This window comes from Tauraco erythrolophus, chromosome 11, assembly GCF_009769465.1.
Source record: "Tauraco erythrolophus isolate bTauEry1 chromosome 11, bTauEry1.pri, whole genome shotgun sequence".
NCBI lineage: Eukaryota > Metazoa > Chordata > Aves > Musophagiformes > Musophagidae > Tauraco > Tauraco erythrolophus.
In genome coordinates, this window is record NC_141475.1 from 28,229,233 (window position 1) to 28,247,326 (window position 18,094).

At 54.0% G+C, this 18,094-nt stretch overlaps 2 protein-coding genes across 3 annotated transcripts in view; one reads left to right on the plus strand and one right to left on the minus strand.

Moving 5' to 3' along the window:
• RSRC1 (arginine and serine rich coiled-coil 1) overlaps positions 1-6,687 on the minus strand; it is a 174,561-nt gene extending 167,874 nt beyond the window's left edge. Inside the window, exon 1 of the mRNA XM_086618401.1 lies at positions 6,554-6,687. Coding sequence (XP_086474527.1) covers positions 6,554-6,687 — 134 coding nt within the window. The remainder of the gene's footprint in view (positions 1-6,553) is intronic.
• A 1,914-nt stretch (positions 6,688-8,601) lies between these two features.
• On the plus strand, positions 8,602-13,368 carry SHOX2 (SHOX homeobox 2). Of its 2 annotated transcripts, none has more exons than XM_086618459.1 (5): positions 8,602-8,869; positions 10,170-10,378; positions 12,748-12,805; positions 12,922-13,024; positions 13,092-13,368. In XM_086618459.1, the coding sequence occupies exons 1-5, from the start codon at positions 8,602-8,604 to the stop codon at positions 13,366-13,368; spliced, it is 915 nt and encodes a 304-aa protein (XP_086474585.1). The 2 variants fall into 2 exon arrangements, with proteins under 2 accessions (XP_086474585.1, XP_086474586.1); XM_086618460.1 differs by having other exon boundaries at positions 12,922-13,010; positions 13,117-13,368.
• The last annotated feature ends 4,726 nt before the right edge of the window (positions 13,369-18,094 follow it).

The following is an 18,094-nucleotide window of genomic DNA, read 5'->3' on the forward strand; positions in this document are numbered from 1 at the left end:
CGAGGAAGCTACGGCAAGCACAAGTCAGGAGCCAAAGGAACATCCTCCTGGAAAGGGCCAACTTCTAGACCCGGCGTCTGCTTCAAGGAGAGATTCTGTATTTTACCCAACAGTTGTTTAATGCAAAATACAAGACAGTCCCTTAAGTACCCAGATCTTCTTTGATGCTCACTGGAGTTCATTTATGCCACAATCAAAACAGCAGCTATGTAAACTCATTCCTACGTAGGCAGATCCCTGTGGATTGCAGACGGCTCTTCGGCACACAACCCGGAGCTGGCAGTCCCACTCCTGCAGCCAGGAGTGCCTATAAATTGGCCATCACTCAGCTTTGCTGCAGGAAATCCCTCTGTATCCGTACCTCACCTCTCACAGTTTCTGTTCTCAGCACTTCACAATTGGTCCTTCAGCTAACAGTCTAAAGGGGCTACAGGAGAGTTGGAGAGGGACTTTTTGCAAGGGCATGGAGTGACAGGACAAGGGACAATGGCTTTAAACTGAAAGAGGGGAGATTTAGATTGGATATAAGGAAGAAATTATTCACTCAGAGGGTGGTGAGGCACTGGAACAGGTTGCCCAGAGAAGTTGTGGCTGCCCCATCCCTGGCAGTGTTCAAGGCCAGGTTGGATGAGGCTTTGGGCAACCTGGTGCAGTGGAGGGTGTCCCTGCCCATGGCAGGGGAGTTGGAACTGGGTGATCTTTGAGGTCCCTTCCAACCCAAACTATTCTAGAAAAGCATTTTTGAAATATTCAACTTAAACCAGCAAATCTCCAAGCACAGCAGAATTTTTGGAGGATGAACTGCTAGAAGAGAATTTCTTTTTTAAATGAAGATATTTCTACCATCTTACTAAATTTATTCCACGCAGATTTTGAAAAAGACAGAGGCAGTACTTTATAGACCATTTTATCTCATTTAAGGAACTATGACTTCAATTTACAATGCTGGAGAGGAACGCCAATTTATATCAACACACCATCTTGTGCAGTCATTTTATTTTCTTCCCCTCATAGCAGAAGATTTACAGAGCTCCAAGGTACTAACAGTTATTCAACAGTAAAATAAAGCTCTTCAAATATATACTGATAGAAGAGTCTTCCAATGAATACGAAGCTGCATCTCAAAATAAGCAGAACTGCTCAGAAAGATGAAACTACAACACACAGATTTTAAGTTAAAAGCTCAGAGACCACAGCTCGCGACAGCAAGATTAATGAAAGAGAAACAGAGCACAAAAGACATTTCTGCCAAGATACTCGCCACTTGATGTGGATATCGTTACGAGCCAGAACACTGCACTTCAACATACATCTCCTCTGTTGTTTAACTTCCTTTTTCTGCCATCAGCTTTCTTCCCCGTTTGGACATAGAACTGGATTAAGCAGCACACAAAACTAATGAAACATATGATGTAAATCTCAATTTTGTGTCTTCAGGACCAAAGATGACCTACATGCATGGCCCTTCTCTATTACAGGACAAGCCCTTCACCACATGTGCACGTACTGGAGAGCCTCAGGAGCTGCAGAAGCACTGGGTTTACCATGGATGAGCCACAGGACAAAGTCACACGGATGACTGATGCCCTGAACGTTCTAGAGCTTCCACGGGAGGAGACGTTGCCAGAAGCAGAAGCAGACTGTTGATCCTGCAACAATTTGTGCAGTCAAGTCCTTGTAGCTGTCTCCTACGGGAATATCTTGGAAGTACACAGGCAACAGACAACTTTGACAGGCACTATCTTTCATTGGGGTCTTCAGATCATCCCTTCTGTACCTGACACACATTCTCCTGCAAAGACACCTCTCAAATATAGCACTTGAGAGCAGTCAATTATCAAGACCTGTAAGAAGTTAGCATTCTCCCTGACTACTGCCTACTCCCTCCGTACTCCTGAACAGACCTGGGAAAAGGGATTGCCAGCACTGGTTGATCACACCAGCTGAAGCCTGATGGACAGAAGAGTTGTACTGGTGAGACAGCAGTGGTCCCTATACCATTTCCAAAAACATAACTGTATAATAGCACCTACAGATTGCAGAGAAGAACTAAGATCACGCAGGGAACCTTAATTAGCACAATAATGAGAGGGGGAAGAAAAGGCAAACAGAAAAAAATTAAGACTCATTACATGGCATCATATGCTGAATCTCATGGTGTTTTCCCACCTGTCTGCTTCCGTATGAAGTCTGTAGATCCACCACAAAGACTTGTACAATGGACTTAACAGAGTGATGTAAGAGACTTCACCCTTACATCTGCGGGGAAATCCTATTTTCAAGGCTCCTTACTCTCACTTCTTAGGCAGAAGCGTTAAGCCATCTGTATTTGCAGAAGGAGATACGCTTCTGCCAAACTCTCTTTATTTGTTGGCACTGCGGAAGATACGGCTCTCAACGTCTGGCGAGACACAAGAGGCTTTTATCCTGACTATGGAGAGATACTAAGAGGAGAAGAGGAGGAAGGAAAGGCACATCAACAAGCACCAACAGCAAACGAACAGTTTCACACGAACATAGAACCTGGGTTCCATCCCAGACATTCATGTGGAGACAGTCTCCTGACCATCACACCAGCAAGGCTCATGCTTTGCCATCACTCAGCCCCAACCTTCCCCCTGCGTGGTTCTCATCCACTCTCAACATATTCCCTCACCCGCTTCTGAAATCAGATCGAACTAGTCCAGTCAAACAGCAAAGGAACACTGAGAAGTCAGAAGATGCCATCTCAAGATCTGAGGACCCACAGCACCGACACGGAAACTCATGCTGAAGCCTGAGCTGGAACATAACACCATTGAATTCATCAGCTACTTAAGTATTTTTGAAGGCTCTAGTGAATGTCTGAACTTCAACACTCTGAAGGCTTGCAATTTGTCTGAAGTTGAACAGCTTTCCAATAGGATGACTAACAGCTGGACCTGATAAATGTTAAGTCCCCGTTCCAGAGCACAGGCACGTTGGAGTATCTCAAAGATATGCCTCCAGGCCTTTGATTTTTTAATAGTTAATTTTTGTTCAAGTCTTGTTTCTGAAAACTGACGCTGCAACACTTCATTTGAAATGAAAACAAAGTGCACACTCTCATACACGCCTTTTGCCAAGAGAAACACCAACATCAAAAATTTCAAGCCAACTACTTGTGTCTGGCAAAGTTATAAACAGTGCTATGGAGCTCACCTGCAAACAGCTAAGTAACCTCCCACCCTGCATTTAAAAACATAAAGAAAACAGATGACACAGGAAACAGACAGACTTCTCCAGAAAAACCTACTCAAAGAGAGTAAGGTGTACTTGAAAGGTAGTGAGAAGCATACACTCATCAATCTGACGTTGCTCAATCTTGTTTCATAGATGCTAGAATTATTTCAAGTGTGCAATACGTATTTTCAAACATGAGTTTCGAATTATTACTCTATTTTCTGTAGATTATAAGGAAATAATAGTTTTGTTGGTTTTAATCAGTACCCAGTAAACACCACTGCAGACGATGGCACCTTGAGCACAGCATCCAATTAAACAATGCAATCTTTAGTTACCATAATCAGCCACAAGGGATGAAGACAAAATAACCTCCATGTTTGTTCAGCATCAAATCCAAACAATTTATAGAATCATAGAATGGTTTGGGTTGGAAGGGACCTCAAAGATCATCTCGTTCCAACCCCCCTGCCATGGGCAGGGACACCTTCCACTACACCAGGTTGCTTAAAGCCCCATCCAACCTGGCCTTGAACGCTTCCAGTGATGGGGCAGCCACAACTTCTCTGGGCAACCTGTTCCAGTGCCTCACCACCCTCAGAGGGAAGAATTTCTTCCTTATTTCCAATCAAAATCTCCCCTCTTTCAGTTTAAATCCATTGTCCCTTGTCCTGTCACTACACGCCCTTGGAAAAAGTCCCTCTCCAGCTTTCCTGTAGGCCCCCTTTAGGCACTGGAAGGCTGCAATAAGATCACCCTGGAGCCTTCTCTTCTCCAGGCTGAACAGCCCCAACTCTCTCAGCCTGTCTCCATAGCAGAGGTGCTCCAGCCCTCGGGGCACCTTCACGGCCTCCTCCGGACAAACTCCAGCAGCTCCATGTCCTTCTTGTGTCCTCACCAAACACGCTCACTAGCTAGTAAGTAGGAGTCACAGTGCTACTAACAGCAATGCTGCTCCCCAAAAAAGGGAAACCACAAACAGGCAGAGGGTAGAAGTTCCTCTCCGACAATTTCTGGATGTGTAGAGACCAAAGACTGTCTTTGTACCTACCTCCACCAAGCTGGTAGTTAAGTGGAAACTGTCCCTGTTCTACAATTCAGAAAAACTGATCTCAGTAGCGGAAGAGATGTGACTAGAAAAGACAATAAGATGGCTGTTCTGAGGGCAGCAACCTGAATTGTTGTTGCGGATTTTATATACTTTTCCAGTGGTGCTTCTTTCCCTTAGCCAAGTTTCCAGATCGCTACAGGAAAACACCTGAATTGCATCTACCAAGACAGTTATCACAACCAGTTACCTCAGAAGAAAGTCTAGAGATCAAAGAATCACATGAATTCTGTTGCTTTTTTACAATCTCTCCCATGAGAACAAGAAGACACCAAACACACCAGAACACTGTTTTCCAGTTACATAAAAGATGTCCTCTTGGACAATTACATCAGCAGTATTCAAAATCATTAATTTTGAACTTGAAGAAAGTTTGCCTCAATTTGAAATCACAAACGAACAATTTATGTACAGTAACAGTATTCCTTACTTCAGCTTCAAATCTTTAGATTTCTAAGTGTGAGAAAAGTTAATGGCTTTAAACTGAAAGAGGGGAGACTTAGATGAGAGATAAGGAAGAAATTCTTCCCTCTTAGGGTGGTGAGGCACTGGAACAGGTTGCCCAGAGAAGTTGTAGATGCCCCATCCCTGGAAGTGTTCAAGGCCAGGTTGGATGAGGCTTTGAGCAACCTGGTGTAGTGGAGGGTGTCCCTGCCCATAGCAGGGGAGTTGGAACTAGATGATCTTTGAGGTCCCTTCCAACCCAAACCAGTCTATGATTCTACATCACATGCCTACGGTCATCCAGGACACCAACGGCAAAGTGCAGAAACAAGGCCTCAAACCCCAGTATAACACTCAACTACTACGAGACCACCTCCACAGGCCACCTCTTGACCAATAATTCTTGATTCCACAAACTGAACTTCCACCACATAACTACTACATTTTCCATACTTGAAGGCTACTACAAGCATCCCTATTTCAGGTCAACCCAAGTACATCCACCACGGGCATTAATTCATCAGCATTTCTTCCAAGTAACCAACTTCCAGAATAGACTTACAGATCAACTAAGTTTATCTGAGCTTTATCATACTGCTTTTGGTATTTCTTTCAAATCAAGTTCTAAACACCTTCCTCACTCATGGGGCATAAGATATGCTAAATCACTAAAAATAACGTGCTTAAAATTTGTCCCAGATCATTAGAACAGATAAAAAGTTAAAAAAAAAAAAGTTTCATTCATACTTGAAAAAAGCAGCACCCAGAATTGCATTTAGCTGAAACATAAAATTAAAACAGCCAGAACAACGGCTGCTAGAAACAAGATGCAGGGAAAACGCAATGGCACATCTTCCTTACTCCTGCTTCCACGGACAGAGCCGGAAAAGTGAGATTCCAGGCAAATAATTTCCTTTTTTCATCCTAGGAACTGAAACGTAACGTGGATTCCAAGGGCAGGTGCCGGGGACAGCACCATCCATCACAGATACTGCGCGCTCCCTAGGACAGATAGATACTAGATACTACACTCCCCTACTACACGCTCACTCCCATCACCTCGGCGCTGCTACTACACAGCAAGAGGAAAGAGACTTGCAAAAGACTGGGAAGAGCGCAATTCCCAGTTCTCCGTACTAGTTTCCACTGGGAAAGCTCAGAGAAACGGACTCCGGGCTGGCTCTGCTCGTCAGCCGGCAGCTCCTCTTCGGCCGCGCTGCTCCTGCTCTTCCCCACACGCACCTTACGGGCTCCCCTGCCCCGCACACGCACGTTATGGGTTCCCCTGCCCCGCACACACGCGTTGCGGGCTCCCCCGCCCCGCACACACGCACCACACTACTCCCTGCAGACATGGACGCGCTCACGGCCGCGGTTATCACACACACACCCCCCACCCTCCTCACCCCCCCGCGCCCCGGAGCGCACAGCAGCGCCAGACCGCCGGGAAACCGAGCCCTTCACCGGCAGAGACCCCGCAGCCGCGGCGGGAGGCCCGGGGAGAGGGGGGGAGAAACGACCCGCAGCGCTTCCACGCCCGGAGCCGCAGGACGCGGCGGCCGAGCCCCGTAGCCCCGCCGCGGCAGGAGGCGGCCAGGCACGCCCCCGGGGGTGCCCCGGCGTCGTCACGGCAACACCGGGCAGTCCCGGCCCGGCTCCACCCCGCCACCCCCCGAGGCCCGGGCAGCGAGAGCCACAGCAGCAGGCCGCAGGGCGCGCCCGGCCCCCGCGGCGGCGGCCCGCAGCGCTCCGCCGTGTCCCTGCCGGCGGCGGGCTCGCTGCCGGGGCTCCGCGCGGTACCTGAGCGGCGGAGCGGCCGGGCCCGACCGGGCCGGGCCGCGGGAGCGATGCCGGGGCCGCGCTGCGGCTGCCGGTTTGAGCTCAGCGCCTTCCTGGGCGGCTGGCAGGCAGCACCAAGCCACCGCCGAGCTCATCCAGGCGGCCAGGCAGCGCCGCCGAGCGCCGAGCCATCGATGCGGCGCGCTCGCCGCACCGGCGGGGCGAACCCCCCACGCACCGCGGGTGTGACGGGCAGCGGCCAGTGCCCGGGTCGGGGTCCCCGCTGCCCACGGGCGGCTGCGGCAGCCCACGGGGCGCTGTCCGCACCGGGTGTGGCGAGGTGACAGCCGCCACGACTTACCGGCACGCCGCCGCGGCGCGCTGCGGTCCGCCTCCCCCGCGGGTGACGGGCTCCGCGGCGGGGAGCGGAGCGGGGACAGCGGTGCGGAGGGTCTCTCGTTTCAGCTCGAAGTGATTAACGAGGGTCGGTGTTTCCTGGCACTGACAACCCCCCCCGTGACCGAAGGGGCAGCGCTCCCCCCGCGGTGCGGGCACCGCACCGGGGCCGGGCTGTGCCCCGGGGAAGGGAGAACCCCGGCCGCGGGATGAGCACGTCCTGGGCCACGACCCGCCGCGCCGGGCCGAGCTCAGCCTCCGCCGGGCAACGGCGAGAAACGCAACGAAACGATTTAATCCCTACACTCAATTCTGTCTTTTGACGAAATTTGGCTAGTTTAACGCGAGTTTCCGAGCACGCGCTCCGCGTCACGGGAATTGCGAAGTGCTGCGTGAGGATAAACGAAACGTGAGGATGGAGGAGCCGCTGACCATCGTCTTCCCGGTCGGCAGCACGGGGCCGGTCTGTTCCCGTCGGGACTCCGGGGTCCGATTCCCGCGTATCGAAAATGCCACCCGGGACGGAGCGGGGACGGGCGGGACCGGTTCACCGGCGGCGGGACCCGCTCTGCCGCCTGAAACGGAGTAACAGTAAATCGTTGCCTATCGCGGCTGAGGCGCGTGTAATTAGATCTGAAGAAACGCTAATTCCATCCTCGATACCGTACCTGCTCGAGTAAATAAACGCTCTTTTATGTAAAGTCATCTTTCCAAAGGTCAAATGAAAAATCAATACATAAGCGAGAGTTAAACAATTTTGAATAATTTATTAGAATTCTAGCAAAGGTGTAAAAGAGAAGACTTCTGTCAACAAAAGTGCTCTCTTAATGGGATTTAAGCAACAAAGGAAAAACAATATTAGCAATAAATAGCGTAATTCGCTCTAATCTGATGCCTCGATTCGCCGTATGAGAAAACGTTAATGATACGGCTGTATTTGTCACTGCCAATTAGCCGGAAATTTATTCGGTGGATTTGGGCGTCCACGGAGGAACTTTTCCGCCTCTCCCGCCGCTCGCCCGGGGCCGGTTCCGCGGTTCCAGGGCGCTGCCCGGCGCCGCGTACCGGGCAGGCTCCCGCCGGGGCAGCGCCCCCCGCCTCTGCCCCGCAGGGCTGCGCGGGGGCGGCCCCGCACCCCCTCTCCGCACCCCACCGGGGCCGCTCCGAGCCTCGCGGGGCGGTGCGCGGGCGCGGAGCCTGCGCGCCACCCCCACACCCCCACACCCCCCCCCCCCCCCCGCCGCCTCCCGCCTTGGCCACTCCCCCGCAGCTCCGGCCCCTCTCCCGCGCCGCGCTCGCCCGGGACCTCGCGCACGGGCCCGCGCCTAATTAAATTAATTAGGGTGCAGCACGCGGCGGGCGGGCGGGCTGGCGGCACCCTGGCCGCAGTGCCCCGCGGCGGGCGGCGCGGCGCGGCCGGGCGGCGGAGAAGGGGGTCCATTCAGAGCTCCGAGGGGAGGTAATTCGCCGGGAACAAGGGGCAGGCTTTGCAAAGTATAAATAGTGCCACTTCAATCGCGACGTCGCTATCAGACCCCGAGAGCCCTGCACGTCGGGCGGCACGGCTGGGCTCGGCTCTGCTCGGCACGGTACGGCACGGCCCGGGGCGCCGCCACCCCGCCCCGTGGATGCCCGCCCGGGGAACCGGGGCAGCGCGCCCCTGAGCCGCGGCCATGGAGGAGCTGACAGCGTTTGTCTCCAAGTCGTTTGACCCCAAAGCGAAGGAGAAGAAGGAGCTCATCACCTACCGCGAGGTGCTGGAGAGCGGGCCCCTGCGCGGCGGCGGACCGCGGGAGACCGGCGGAACCGCGGCGGAACCGGGCCGCGACGAGGCGGGCAGCCCCGCGGCGCGGGCGGGCGGCGGGCGGTCCCCGCCGCGGGAGCCCGACGCCGCCGCCGCCGAGAGAGCCGCCGAGGCGGCCACCCCCAAGCTCAGCGACGGTAACGGCGGCACCGGGGGCTCCCCTCTTCTTTCCTTCCCCTTTCCCCCCGTCGGGGTCGGCACGCGCGGAACGGAGGCGGGAGCGGGCGATGGCCGCGCACCGGGCGAGACGGACGGCGGGTGGAAGGGGCTCGGGAGCGGCAGCGACCGTGGGGAGGAAGGCTGCGATGGGCGTTAATGAGCGGCTTTCCATCTTTTCCCAATTAGGGGAAATATGCGGCCAGCTCCGAAGTTTATATTAAAATATTTAAACAAGCATTTAACTTGCTCATAACACGATCTGTTCCCGTTTAGCATCCCACGGGAAGCCGCGCTGCCAACGAAAGCCCGGACCCGCGGGCCCGTTCGTTCTCCCGCGGGTCTCGGCGGTACGGGCTGCGCGGCCGCGGACGCGCGCGGGGCCGGGCCGCGCTGCCGCCGCTCATCCCCGGCTCCGCGCCCCGGCCCTGCCAGGCGGCTTTCTTTAGAAATGCCCCGCGGTTATTCCGCCCGTTTTCCGCGCCGGGGCGATGGCCGCGGTGCCCGTAGCGGGGCCGCCTGCCGCTCTCGGCGGATGCGGGAAGGCAGCCGGGCCGCGCCGGCGGGGCAGGGCCCGTTCCCCTCGCTGCGCGGGGACCCGCGGATCGCTGCCGCCCTTTTGTTCGGACAGGCGTTCCCGGCGGAGCGCAGCGCGGCCGGGAGCATCCCCGGCAAGGGCTAATTAACCGATCCGCGCTAAGGAGCGCGGCGCGGGGGGAGCCGGCAGCCGGGGCAGGGCCGGGCGGTCAGCCCCGCGGCGCGCAGGTCCCGCGGGGGTCCGCGCAGGGACCCCCGCGCTCCGGTCTAGGGCTCGTCTCTGGCAGAAAATTAAACAACGAAAACAAAAATTCCCAGGAGACGGCGGACTCGGGCGCGGAGCGGGCGCGGTGGTCGGCGGAGCGCACCGGCGACCTGTTGCTGCGCTTCCCCAGGGCGGGCAGCGGGGCTGGGGACCTCCCGGGGGCCGTCGCGGTGGGCTCGGTGCGGTCCCTCCGGGCGGCGGCCGGGGCGCGGGAGGCAGCCCGCCGGGCCCCGCTCCCGGCCGCCAGCGGTTACCGGAGCCGAGCGGCGGGGCCCGGAAAGGCAGCGGCCGAGGCGGGCCTAGCGGGGCCCTGGCACACAGGCCCCGCTCCCGGCTGCCCGGTTTCCCCGGGAGCGGCGGGCCGGGGGATGGATGAGCTCCGGCGTCCTTGCCGCCTGCCCCCCCCCCGCACCCCCGGCCGGCCCCGCGGTCCCCCGTCCCGGCCGCCCCGCCTGTCTGACTGCCTGTGTCGTGCCCAGTGTCCCCGGAGCTGAAGGACCGCAAGGAGGATGCGAAAGCGATGGAAGACGAAGGGCAGACGAAAATCAAGCAGAGGAGGAGCCGGACGAATTTCACCCTGGAGCAGCTGAACGAGCTGGAAAGGCTTTTCGATGAGACCCACTACCCGGACGCCTTCATGCGGGAGGAGCTGAGCCAGCGGCTGGGGCTGTCCGAGGCCAGGGTGCAGGTAGCCAAGCCGTGCCCGGGTGCGGGGGTGCCTGCGTGGGTGCGGATGCTCGGTGGAAGGGGCCTCTCAGCACCACCCGGCCGTGCCCTGGCCCCGGGCCCCCGTGTCCGAGAGAGGAGAGGGGCTCCCCGCGCCGGGTTGCACCCAGCTAGGTCTGTAGAATCACCTGGCGGGGTATTTTGGGGTTTGAACTCCTCGCGAGTCCCCTGGCCCTCGCTCTGCCGCGTTTTATTTATTTTTATATTTTTATCTCTGCGTTTGTTTCATCTCTGCCTCGGCAAGAGCTACAATTTTTTGTTGGCGTGGGCTGCGGTCCCTCTCCGCGCTGCTCCTGGCGCTGGGCTTACCGGGCGGACGTACCAATTAACTTTACAGATGTAGTGACCATAAACTAAATTAGAAACTGCTAAGTGCAAAAAAAAAAAAAAAAATTTACGGTCCGTTTCTCGTCATAGCTCTCAAATCTTGAGGGGAGCGGCACGAAAACTGAGTGCACAGACCGGCTTTGTTCGGATTTCTGAAATACAAAAGTCTGGAATAAAACCAGGCTATTTTAGGCTTTCTGCCGTACCGAGAAGCCGCAGCTTCCTTTGATTTAACCTGCGCGTTTAACCTCGGGCTGCCCTCCCAAAGTTTTTCCAAATCGGTTTCTGGGCTCGTTTCTGCGAGTTTCATCGCGATGAGAGGAAGAGTGAGGAAGGCTCCGGGCTCTGCCCGGCTGGGGAGGAAGGGAACTCCTCAAACGAGAACAAATGTAGCTGCTCCGGTGTGTTTCCGTTCTGATAATAAAAGAAGAGAAAATGATGGTCATTATTTCTTTGAACACATGGAGTAGTTTTAGGCCCCGAACATCTGCAGCTGTTCCAAAGTACTGCTGTAACAGATACTCCCCCTCAATCTTTGTGCTCCTAGGCCACCATCTGCACCCAACTACGTGCACAGTCCTTGTGGGGTTTCCCTGCATCGAGTCGGAGGGGAAAGGACAGAAACAGAGCGGTCACGTCGAACCGAAAAACTCAGAATAAGCAGCTTCCGTCATCACAAAAAAAAAAAAAAAAAATTTCTTCGTTTCCCTCTTCCTTGTTTTTCCGCCCAGCAAATCTTAACAAAACCGACGCAAACAAAGTTGCAGGGCTTCAACTTGGCTATGAAAAATGGCAAAGGGAGGTGCTTCCTTCTGCTGGCTGCGCGCTCCACAAAGAGCGCGGCCGGCGGCGCGTAATCCGCGCTCCCTTTTATGCCAAATCGCAGGGTGCATAATAACGTGTAGAGATTTACATAGATTAAACCCGTTGCCTTTAAATCGTTCCGGAAAAACGCTTTGCACTAATATTTCGCCTCGCATCTGCGCTGATTTGTAAATTACGGAATGCGCGTTTCCGCGGGAGGCTGAGGGCGAATGCGGCTGTTGGGCAGATTTTGCTCGGCTGAAGTAAATGACAGGGCGGGAGGAATTCGCGTTTATATTCGTCTCTTCAAGTAAGACCTCAAAAAAAGGATTTATTTTATTTTTTTTTTCCCGGCCGTTGGGAAAGGATTGTTCGGTCGATGTGGCTGCTGGGATGCGGAGCAGAGGGCTGCCTTTAAACGGGAATGTTTTAAGACACGTTCTCCCTCCCCTCTTCTCTCTAGGCGAGCAGAACTTTATTCTCGAAATTTATTTCAACAATTCCGTTTCCAGTATTAAAAAGTATGTTCTTGTCTACCGCGCAGCTTTTTCTGGGGAAGCAAATTAGATTATCATGATAATGAGACAATTATTCCGCTTCTGTGCTACACTTCGCTGCACAGAGGAACAGAGAAATGCTAAACTTCTTTGTAGAGGAGCTTTTATGACAGTAATTACTTCTTCTTCCCCCCTCCCCCCCCCAAAAAAAAAAAAGTCATTAAACTCTGGTGTTTAGTTTTTCTTGAGGATAAAGCTAATTAATTTATTTATTAATGAGCACGGTCTTCTCAGGCCTGACGGTGCAAACATCAAAACCCATTATCGCCAATCAGTATTAGAAATCAGGGGGCGATTTAAGTCTTTTGGGACCCCGATGAGGGAAGGCGAAAGCGGGGCTCAGAAAGTCGTTTCTCTGGGACCAGCACCCTGCGAACGTCGATTTTCTGTATATTTTGACTCTTTCCCCCCGATCCCCTCGCCCTTTGCGTTTCGGCGCTCATGAGAGGGGGCTGCCCGGGAGGAGGGAGCCCAGCCCGCGCCGCAGCCGCTTTTCTTTGTCTGTCGGGTTTTTTATTCTCGGTGGGTTTATTTTTATTTTATTTTATTTTTTTACGCTTCTCCTCTCCCCCGCGGCGGCAGCAGCGCGGCCGTGACACCCGCCTGTGTGCGTGTCTCTCCCCTCCCCATCCTCTCCCCGCAGGTCTGGTTCCAGAACCGAAGAGCCAAATGCCGAAAACAAGAAAACCAACTCCACAAAGGTACTGGTGGAAGCGGTGGGGGGGGATGTTGCGGAGTGCCGCGGACACGCGTGGAGTGGGGAATGGGGGTGTGGGAAGGTGCCGGCCGCGCTGACCCCCGCCGCTGCCTCCCGCAGGGGTGCTGATCGGCGCCGCCAGCCAGTTCGAAGCCTGCCGGGTGGCCCCGTACGTGAACGTGGGCGCGCTGCGGATGCCCTTCCAGCAGGCAAGTGGGCATGCGGGGTGGGGTGGTGGTGGTGGTGTGGGGGGGGGCCCGGACCCCCACGCGTGTGCCCGCGGGCCGCCGTCACGCACCGCCCTTCTCGCCCCAGGTGCAGGCGCAGCTGCAGCTCGACAGCGCCGTGGCCCACGCGCACCACCACCTCCACCCGCACTTGGCCCACGCACCCTACATGATGTTCCCCGCACCCCCCTTCGGGCTGCCGCTGGCCACCCTGGCCGAGTCCGCCTCCGCCGCCTCCGTGGTGGCCGCCGCCGCCGCCGCCAAGACCACCAGCAAGAACTCCAGCATCGCCGACCTCCGCCTGAAGGCCAAGAAACACGCCGCCGCCCTGGGGCTGTGACCGGCCGCGCTCGCTTTTTCTTTTTTTTTTTTAAAAAAAAAAGAGAAAAGGGGAAAAAAGAAAAAAAAAGGCAAAAAAAGACGAGGGAGAGGAGAAACTGACGGGAGATATATACTTATTTAAAGAATTAGAGGAACTAGACGCGCAGCTGGGAAGTTCACAGGTTTTGAAACTGACCTTTTTCTGCGAAGTTCACTTTAATACAAGAAATTTGATAAGAGAGGCGGGCCTCCTTTCACGTTGCATCAGATACTTGAGTTTAACAGCCACGTCTGGAATAGCGACAAAAAGAAGAGAGAAAGACGACGACGAAGGAAAAAAAAAAAAAAAAGACCAAAAAAAATTAAAAAAAAAGACAATGATTTCTCTGCGAATTTCTAGTGGGAAACTGTCCGGGATACTTCCTCCAGCAGCATTCCGGGTTGCATGTATTTGTATTTCATTGATGGAGTCCTTTGATTCACTTGCACTTCACCCTCATCTTCAGTAGCAACCAAACCAAACCAAACGTGGCTGGGCGCTTTCTCTTTTAATCTTGGAGGGAAGCAGAAAGAGCGAGGGAGATCAAGCGCTGCCTTTCCTGCTCTTCAATCTTTGGTGGTCGTTCGCTGTCCCACCTCTGAAATAAAAGGGAGCGGGAAGCACCAGGAGAGCGGAGCGTGCCTCCCTTCGCTGGGTCTCTCTTGTCCTGAGGGCGAAAACAAAAGGAAAAAAAAAAAAAAAAGAAGAAAAATATTAAAAAAAAAAAATATTTAATTCCCAACCACCACTTTACACAACGGCAAATTCCAATAAGAGGTACTGGGTACATGTAAAATATGTTGATACACACGAACAAAGTTTATTTTGGCTATAACTTGTGAATTGATAGTTGACTGTCAAACATTTACATTTTATCTCATAAAGGTGTATCTATTCACGTAACCTTGTGATTATTTTTTTTTTTTAATTATTATTATTTGAAGAGACGTATAGCTATTTAACCTGGGGTACCTTCCAGTCGGTGATTGTTATCCCAGTTTGCCATCAGACCCTCACGCTTATTGCCATGAAGGAGGGAAAGCTCTTCTACGCGAACTTTGGTATGGACGGGCTTTGTATCTATTTGTTCTCCATGAAAACAAAATTATTTATATTGACCATATTTTTTCTAGTGTATTTTAAGTTATTTTAAAAAGAAAAAAAAAAGAAAAAAAAGAGATGCTGTTATTTCATTACATTTGTTGTCAGTACAATATATTTTGTTTCACTCAGGTTTGCTTCACCTTTTTTAATCCATTTTCGACGTCACGAATTTCAATAAGTGCCAAGTAATGAATTTAAGACACTTTGCGACCTATTGACCTTTTAGCGGACGGTTTCACGTCACCTCTGGTACTGTTAATATTAAATCATCGGTGATATTCTTTCTCTTTTTTTTTTTTTTTTTTTGTGTGTGTGTTTACACCTTCTGTAGAGCTCGCACGTTTCTTTCTGCTCCGTAGATATCGCGACAAACCGATAGCGCCCGGCAGGACGAGGAAGCACCGCTCAGCTCTGCGCATCTCGTCACCACTTTGTGTCCGTTTTTCCTGAGTTTCGGCTTCTCCAAACTCACCGCGGCGTTTTGATTTGGGTTTCTGTTGAAGAAAAATAGACCGGTGGAAGTTACATAGCAATTGTGTCTTTACAAGTTCTGTCAAGTTCCCTCAGGTAATAAAATCGAGGAAAGTCCAACGGCTCCAAATATTTTCCAGGGAATTTGCACCGTGCGAGATTCGCACCTCCCTCCTCGCCCCCCGCGGCGGGGTGGCCCCGGCCCCGGTTCTGCTCCGAGCTCCGCTCCCGGGACCGCCCAGCCCCGCCGCAGCGCCCCGCTCCCCGCCGGCAGCCGCCCGCCAGCCCCGTTCCCCCCGCCATGTCCGGCGGCGCGGGGTCCCGCCGGGACGCCTCGCTCCTTCCGAGGGCTCCGTGAGGGGCGAGCGCCGGCCCCGGGCGCGGCTGCGGCGGAGGCACCGTTGTGAGGCGCAGGCGCCCGCCGTGGGGGTCCCTGTGAGGGGAAGGTGCCCGCCATGGGGGTCCCTGTGAGGCGCAGGCGCCCGCCATGGGAGTCTCTGTGAGGGGAAGGTGCCCGCCATGGGGATCCCTGTGAGGCGCAGGCGCTCGCCATGGGGGTCTCTGTGAGGAGAAGGCGCCCGCCATGGGGATCCCTGTGAGGCGCAGGCGCCCGCCATGGGGATCCCTGTGAGGCGCAGGCGCCCGCCATGGGGGTCTCTGTGAGGAGAAGGCGCCCGCCATGGGGATCCCTGTGAGAAAGCGCCCGCCATTGGAGTCTCTGTGAGGAGAAGGCGCCCGCCATGGGGATCCCTGTGAGAAAGCGCCCGCCATGGGAGTCTCTGTGAGGAGAAGGCGCCCGCCATGGGTGTCCCTGTGAGGGGAAGGCCCCCGCCATGGGGATCCCTGTAAAAAAGCGCCCGCCATGGGGGTCTCTGTGAGGAGAAGGCTCCCTCCACGGTGCACCCCGCACCCAGGCGCCTGCGGGAAGGGGCTCGCCCCGGCGCGGCTGGGGCTGCTCGGTGGCTACGCCCGGCGGGGCGCGGAGGCCGGTGAGGCGCAGCCCGCGGCGCCCCCTCGCCCCCGCCGCGCCCCTCGCCGGGGAAGCGGTGTCCTCCGGCGAGCCGTGCCCGCTCTCCGCGGGGAAGCGCTCCGCCGGGCCCGGCTGCAGCGGGGAGAGCCGGCGGCGCCGCGGGGTGCCGGGCGGCCGCGGAGGCTGCGGGATGGCGGGGGCGAGCCCGGGCTGTCCCCGGGAGCGGGCGGGGGGCGCGGGCAGCGTGTACCCCCCTCAGCGGGGGGATCCCTCCCGGAGAGGGCTGCGAGGAGGAAGGGCGAAATCAGCTAATAACGGGTGGAAAACGATGGATTTGATGTGAGGTAAACCAGCTTCATTCGAGCAAAAAGTAAGGTAGTGCTAATTATAAAGTCAATAAAACTGACGGTGGTGTCGATTGATCCCCGAATAGAGAAGTTAATTAATATGTGCGCGAGCGGCTGATATTGCATCTCGGTCATCTCGCGCCCCAAGTCAAGCGTCGGGGATTCGCAGTCTGCTCCGAATAAACTCGTCACGTCTTACCTGCTCCCTATAAAATACAACTGGTTTAAATGCAGTTGTCTAACAGTCTGGTGCAGGTTATGGATGTACGTAACGTAAACCGTGGCGGGTACGTACGGCGTGAGTTTCAGATCTTTGCAATACGCTCAGATATTGGCATGTCTGTCTTCAAGACGATGGTAATAAAACCCAGGAAAAATGTACTTTCGTCGTAACAGGGAGGGGCGATTGGATGGTGTAAGAGGACTCTGTATTTTTTGTGATTAAAATAAAATAGTCTTAACGGGATGTTTTTGGACAGGAGTACTTAGATTCCTGTATTCCTTGGACTGGAATACCTCGTAAGTCTCTAGGCCGACAGAAGTTGGCCAGAACTCTACTATTTTATTTCGTGGAGTGGCTGAACCTATATAAAAACCCATATGTTTTGTGAAATTTAATTATGCATATTTCACGACCCAGCCAGTGCACATACAATATATGCTTTCTGCAGATAAAATTTTAGCATGGGATTTACATGGAGATGTCCTGGCCAGAGAAGGGGATTTAGAGAAGAGATCCAATAAATCACGCAGGAAGGAGTAAACACCTGTTTCTCTCCTCGTAGAGCCGATGGCACGTTCGCAGCAGGAACTTAGGCAGATTCTCACTCTGCGAAGCAGCAGTTTCCACATTTTGTTCGCTCTCTACAGCAGCATGACGTTCGGTGGGCAGCGAAGTGCGATGGCAGCCGGCTGTCTTACAGAACACTCCCCTGATCCTACCATCTACTCCAGTTCTCCGTACAAGATCTCTTAAAAGGAGAAAGAAAGAAAACACTGGGTTTGCCCGGTGCATAAAAGCGCACGAAAACGTGCTAAATACCGTGTATAAAATTGACGTGTCTCATTTTGTTCGTTAGCAGCTCAGCTTTATTGCAGGCAAAGCTTTTAACCAGCGCTCTTAAACTTGCCTTTCAGGAAAGCAGCAGCAGAAGAGCACTCGAGCCTCTGCGGTCTCCAGCTGCTGGTTCTGCGCAGCGGCAGCGCGCCCTGACGCGTGCAGCCGTCCTTCGAGTGAGCCGTGGCTGAATGCTCAAGGAATAAATGATGTGTTTTCTGTAACAGTACACACTGTCCTAACTCCTGCCCAGTAAATATTGATACTTGTCCAATTCTGTGGCTGTTCCCATTTCGTTCGCCCTTCAGTTTTCGGTTTCTCGCCATTTCTGAGCCTGTTCGCCCTTCCTGGGAAGTACCAGGAGGTGAAAGTGCACCTTAAAGGTCATCTGCTACATATATTTACAAAATAAAAGAACCAGATCTGTATCACTGTTGCATTTTTCAGGTGAGCAACGAAGTTCTGAAAGGAACTGGAAAAATTGTGCCCATTTTTAACCTTTCCTACAGTTAAGCTGCAACTGCCCCTGGTTTTGATGGAGGATCTAATAAGTGTTCTCAGAAACGTGAGTTGTCACGACTCACACTTTACGCGAGTGGCCAGTCTTCCCTCCAGATGTTCTTTAGGCAATTAAGTTAGTGCGAATGAAGAAAATCCTCAGTATTTTCTTCACCACGAATCCCTCTAGTCCGGTTGCAGAGTACAGCTTTTGGGATGCATTTACGCCGTTCTGCCGGTTGTTGCTAATTTTACTGA